Below are 6,094 nucleotides of genomic sequence, written 5' to 3' on the forward strand. Positions count from 1 at the left end.
ACACATATATTTAAAGACAAAGGAATTATCTAAATTCTCAACAGAATTTAGATCTCAAGATGCCTTTTTGTTCATCTTGTCTGAATTCTTCACTTTAAAAGAGAGTTAAGACTTAGAGACTTAAAGTAGGTTATGTAGAAAGAGAACCACCTGAACTAGAACTTGACACTCTATCCAGAGTCTTCCCTCAGACATACTGTCAAAATGTCTAGACGCGCTTTTTTTTTTTGCAGCCAACCATTCATTCAACAAAGACTTAATGTTTACAATGTGACAGAAACTACAGGGTACACGAAAAAAATAAGACTAATACTCCATCATTTGAATTTGCTGTCCCGAACTGGAGTCTCAAATCTAATAGACTTCAGAGGTAGGCAAATAAAAGTTAACTGGTGGCTAGAAGGCAACAGGAAATAGAGGTGAGCATATCACAACTCCTCTAAAAGCTTCTACTAGTTTTTGTTTTTGAACATAAACACTGTCCTAGTCAAATAAAAACGTCAGAATCCAGTATTGGATTTAGTATTTAGGTACCAATTTTTAAACATTAACTGGAAGTTGCATCCTTGATTTTACTGCCAACCCCTAGAAATCTCAGCTAACTCTGACTCCTTAATATGAAATATATAATGTACATGCAATTTAAGAATATTTATGAAGAAGTAAGATATAAATTCATTACTCATGAGTACTAATGGTTTCAATTTAGGCAGGTCATTTTGTTTAAACAAATGGCAAAATGAAAAAAAAAGCTATTTAGGTTGTTCTAGATAGCTTAAGTGAATACAGAGAGATTATATTCTGACTTTTTTCCCAGCAAGGATTTGAAAGATGTCCTGGAAGTTATGATAGAAGAAAAAAGACACATGGTTTCCACAGCAGACAAACTGGAAGACAATATAGACTTTGCCACGGAGCTGATTTTGGCCGAGGTATTGAGCTGGACCGTATGCATATGACTATTTCCCACAAATGTGTATGACTGGTGTGTAAATGTTCCTATTTCTGCACTAATTTTCTCTAGTTCTTCTACAACTCCCAACCTAAATAGTCCACTCAGTAGACCTAAATAGCCCTAAGTAGTGTCCAAAGATTTGGTCATTGGTTAAATTGTGCGGCTTTTAGCTGCAGGTGGTCATGAAAAATGTTTATTCATAGTTATTGACAGAGAACTGAGATTTCTATGATTTCCTTTTGTTGTGATTGTTGATCCGTGACTGTCACCTCCCATCTCTTTTTGAAACTTTGATTTGCTTGGCCAATGGTTCTCCTCTCTTTCAATTATTGAGAAACGTGGCGACCTGACAAAGGAGAATGTGAACCAGTGTGTATTGGAAATGCTGATTGCAGCACCAGACACCATGTCTGTCTCTGTGTTCTTCATGCTACTTCTCATTGCAAGGCACCCAAAGGTTGAAGAGGATATAATGCAGGAGATCAAGACTGTTATTGGTAAGCCTTAACTAAATAAATCAAAGCGCTTAAAAATAATTCCTTCTAAATGCCAACAATGTCCTAAGCATCTAATGTCAAACATTAGAGAATAATACAATGTAAATTTTCTCACACTTTTTTCCCCATTTTTTTTGTTTTCTTACTGTAAATTTTCTCACACTTTTTTTCCCTTATTGTGTTTTTTTTTTGGTATGCTATTTGATATCTCCTGTCACACTTTAATTATGCCATACAGTATTGAACAGAAAATTAGAGTTTATTAGGTTATAAAAATAGCACATACTCAATTTTTAAAAAATAAAATAGAAAGATGCACAGAATGGGAAAGTTACTTCCAATCTCTTCCACTGTCCTTAGGCTCATTCTCATTCTCCAGGGAGAATCACTGTTTTTTGCTGTATATTCTTCTCTTTATTTATTTATTTATTTATTGGTGTTTGTGCACATATACCCATACACATGCTTGTATTTCTTAAAACAACAACATGGGATTAAAAAAAAAAGTGCTCTGTCTGCTTTCTGGAGCAGAAGACTTGTGGGTCCACATTGACATTTGCAGCAGTGTTGTTAGATCTCAAGCAATTCATTCACAAGTGAACTTTCACTTGGCTGCAAAAGGAAGAAGAGAGTCTGACAGCAAAGGTGTGGGAGTGATCAATTTCCTTCTCCCTGCCAAACTGTTCTTCCCACTGTCCTTTCCTCCTCTGCAGGGGAGCCCCCAAATTCTGCCTCTGTTCTCCCGCCACACACACACACACACACGCACACGCACACACACACACCACTTCTTCCCTGCTTTGCTTCTGCCCCAGTATCATTCTGCCCACTAATCCTGATGCTGCTGCCTTTCCATAAAAACATGCCATTTTTAGAGAAAAATCAGAATTTCCCTCTACAAGAAAACAGAATTCCTTACTTGGAGCGCTTTCCACCTGGATAATCTTTTAAGCAACACATTCCTGACACATGCAAAGAGATTGCCACATGGTGGAGATTGTTCTCTTGACTCTACACCGTCCCTGCAAAACAAACCGTTCTGTGGTGGAAAGGCACCATCTTCTTGAAATCATTTGAATGCTATCTGAAATAGTTAATAATTGGAGAAACTGAATGGTGGGCAATTGCTGGGAGAGAAACCTCCACAAGCAAGTTCAATGGAATGAAGAGTCAGAGAGATGGAGTCCAGGGGAGGATGGTTCACCTTGAGATCATAAAACTTCACATATAATTTTAACACAACTTCTTTGAGAGATGAAAGTGTTTGTGCCACAACATGGTCTTTAACAGATCTCTACTAAGTGGAAAAGCAGCAGAATCGTTGGGCATTCGTAGCTGCCCTCCCCCTAGAGACACACACACTCTAATTCTTTCCTAGTGGCAGCTTTTGGTTGCCTTCTTGGTCATCTACCCTCTACCACCTCACCCCAGACAAACATACCCCACCAGACCCTCGTGTGCACAAAGATAAGTATGTGAGTTTCCTCCGTAGATGAGACTCTTCCTAGATGGCCTGCTGTATAGGAGACTGGGCTATCTCAGAATGTTGGACACACGTAGTAACTCAACTGAGGATGCTGTGAGGCTTTGCCAAAGTGGGAGTAATCTGAGCGTCTCTGATGAGTGTCAGGGAGACTGTACATGTGCTGTCCTGGGGCTGATTTGAGGCACCCATTTTGCTGTAGTGAAAGAGGGAATCTCTTGCCATTCTACTGCAATAGGTGGTTCTTAACTAGATGGGGAAATTGCCAGTGATGTGTTCTGTGCTGATGACTACATAGGTAAGCAGAGGAGAAAATTTCACTGAAACTGGTTAAATGTTCTATTTCACTTTGACTAAAAAAGGAACAGATTTTCCCTACAATTTAGAGTTGGGGACAAAACTCAAAGACCTCAGAGGCCAGGCAGATAAATGTTTAAAGCAAACTGGGTAGATCGATGAGACCTGCAAGAAAATACCCCTCAAAGTCTCACTGGCTACTCAACTTGCTGCTATGAGGGGATGTGGGTCCAGTATTACCAGGTTTTCATAATTTTCTGTAAGTCCAAGCTTTTCTATGAAATCCCTCAGGTTTAAAGCTATTTAGGTTTCAATGGGTTCAAACAAGACATATTTGAACCAGGCCAATGGTTTACATTAAAGTTATAAATGTTTTTAACCAAAACAAATTGATCTGTGAAAGCTATAGGAGCTTATCACATATTGAAACTAATATTACCTTCCTTGTTCTTTTAAATCTATCTTCACAGGTGAAAGAGACATAAAGATCGATGACATACAAAAATTAAAAGTATTGGAAAACTTCATTTACGAGAGCATGCGCTACCAGCCGGTTGTGGATCTGATCATGCGCAAAGCCTTAGAGGATGATGTTATCGACGGCTATCCAGTGAAAAAGGGGACAAACATCATCCTGAATATTGGGAGAATGCATAGAATCGAGTTTTTCCCCAGGCCCAATGAATTTACTCTTGAAAACTTTGCAAAGAATGTAAGAACCCTTCTTTCAAACAGACTGTGCCACTTTTGAAAATATCAGTTGCTGGATCCATTCTGGTTCTGTGTTTCCACTATGTACATTCCATTCTGTTTACTCGTTCCCTCTGCTTCCTTACACCAGGCACACACGCTTCTCCATGAGACTTTTATATTCACCCTCAGGTTAAGGGTGCTGAATCTCCAGCACTGGGAAGTGTCTATGGTGGCTACACAATAGATTAAAATGTGTAACAGCCAGGCCCTCAATTTAACTAAAAGAAACAAATTTTCTTTAACCTACTAACCTTCTTTTTCATTTAAACTTACACTGTCATCATGTAGATTTTGCTGTAGGATCCCTCTAACAGAGGAAGTCCACTTTTGCTTTAAGTGGAAATCCTATGAGATCCAAAGATTTGCCTTCCACAATCTGTCTTTCATTCGCTTCGTGACCCACAAACACTACATTCCACTCTAAACAGGACTCAGTAATTCAACTTTTTCTATCATTGAATTACACTGGGGATTCTACCTCCATGATGTCAACTTTTAGGCAATGATGGCTCTTAACCTGAATTATCCAAATAATAGTTCCCTCAGTGCCCTTAATTTCACATTTGTATATAGTCTATAGTAACTTTAATTAATCCAGTCTTCTAGTCATTCTGTTTCTACATGAGAAATTCTTGCCAAGCTAGCAAGTGGTCAACAAAAACCTGAATGTCTACCATGTCCTCGGCGCTCCATAAGTCCAAAAAAAGGACAAAACAGAGAGATATGGTGCCAGTTAATTTTTTGCAGAGCTAGAATATTTGGTTATTTGGCACTAATAGGCCAGGAATAAACATCTTTGTCTAAATTTATCCTCTATCTTCAAGTTCTATACCAAGGCTCAAAAACAATCTCTGTCTAAATGAAGGTTTAGAATAGTAGTCTAGAGGGGTCCATCCCACAGAGCTACTTAAGTGAAACAGCAAAACTGGGGAACATCCAAGTTTGGGAGTAGATCACAAAGGGAACACCAAACTGACTGGAGTGAAGGGCTAACTTGAGGGATAGTTTCTCACTTCAGTGAAGGATGGTATGGCTGAGACCCAGGAACAGACTGTTCTGGCTGACCAGTGTTTTCAGGGTGAACCCAGCAGAGAGGTGTAGGTCTCTAGCCTTTAATGCTCTGGATAACTGTCTGATCATTTTCACAGGTTCCTTTCAGGTATTATCAGCCATTTGGTTTTGGGCCACGGGCCTGTGCAGGAAAGTACATCGCCATGGTGATGATGAAAACCATACTGGTGACTTTTCTGAAACGATTCCAAGTGAAGGTGTTGCAAGGAATGTGTGTTGAAAACATTAAGAAAAGAAATGACTTGTCCTTGCACCCTGATGAGACTACAGGCATGATAGAAATGGCTTTTGTCCCGCGAAACTCAGACTAGTGCCTCCAACACTAAAGAAGGTTAGTTATGGTAGAGGGCTGTGGGTGCCTTGGTGGTGGGTGTCATGTGTTGACACACGTCTATAGAGGTGGGAACCCAAACCTCTGAATCACAGACGGTGTTGTCAATCAATGTTACCTCAACTCAAAAAATTAAAAGGTACTCATAAATAATTAAATAAACAAATAGCCATTGTAGACAGAGGACTTCCCTAAAACCCTTTAGAAAGCTTCCAGGAGGAATTCTGATTGCCCAGTTTGGTTTTCATGTTCATGTCTCAAATGATGGTGGTGGCCAATGGTATAGGTAGCACGACTTGCTGAATCTAGACCACACACCCACTGATGTGACTGTGGTGAACGAGTCAGTGTTGGGCCCATCAGAACCATGGTGGGGGGCGGGGGTGTGAAGCTCATAGTCTAGAGGCAAAGACTCATTAAAAGACTGAGACCCAGTTACAGGATTATAGATTATGCTGCCCTCCTCTCAACAACTGAATTGCAGCATTCTCAAGATTCAAGGGGTCATGTCTGAGACCCAGCCATGCAAATGCTCAGTTCTCAGGAAGTCAGGGAATAGAAAATTGATCCAAGTGGGCATTTGACTTTAATGGTCCTAAACCACCACAGCCATTGTATCTTCACCCCTGTTCTGCTTCACACAGGTCTCTGAACCAGCACTTCCTTCAATAGACGTTTGAAATGAAAACCACACACAAAAAAGGTTG

At 39.8% G+C, this 6,094-nt stretch overlaps 1 protein-coding gene across 1 annotated transcript in view; it reads left to right on the forward strand.

The window, feature by feature from the left end:
* The window catches only part of LOC101621664 (aromatase), a 31,064-nt gene extending 25,697 nt beyond the window's left edge, over positions 1-5,367 (forward strand). Inside the window, exons 6-9 of the mRNA XM_012728576.1 lie at positions 818-932; positions 1,290-1,452; positions 3,703-3,944; positions 5,134-5,367. Coding sequence (XP_012584030.1) covers positions 818-932; positions 1,290-1,452; positions 3,703-3,944; positions 5,134-5,367 — 754 coding nt within the window. The remainder of the gene's footprint in view (positions 1-817; positions 933-1,289; positions 1,453-3,702; positions 3,945-5,133) is intronic.
* The last annotated feature ends 727 nt before the right edge of the window (positions 5,368-6,094 follow it).

This window comes from Condylura cristata, unplaced genomic scaffold (assembly GCF_000260355.1).
Source record: "Condylura cristata isolate star-nosed mole 26May11 unplaced genomic scaffold, ConCri1.0 scaffold00023, whole genome shotgun sequence".
Lineage (NCBI taxonomy): Eukaryota > Metazoa > Chordata > Mammalia > Eulipotyphla > Talpidae > Condylura > Condylura cristata.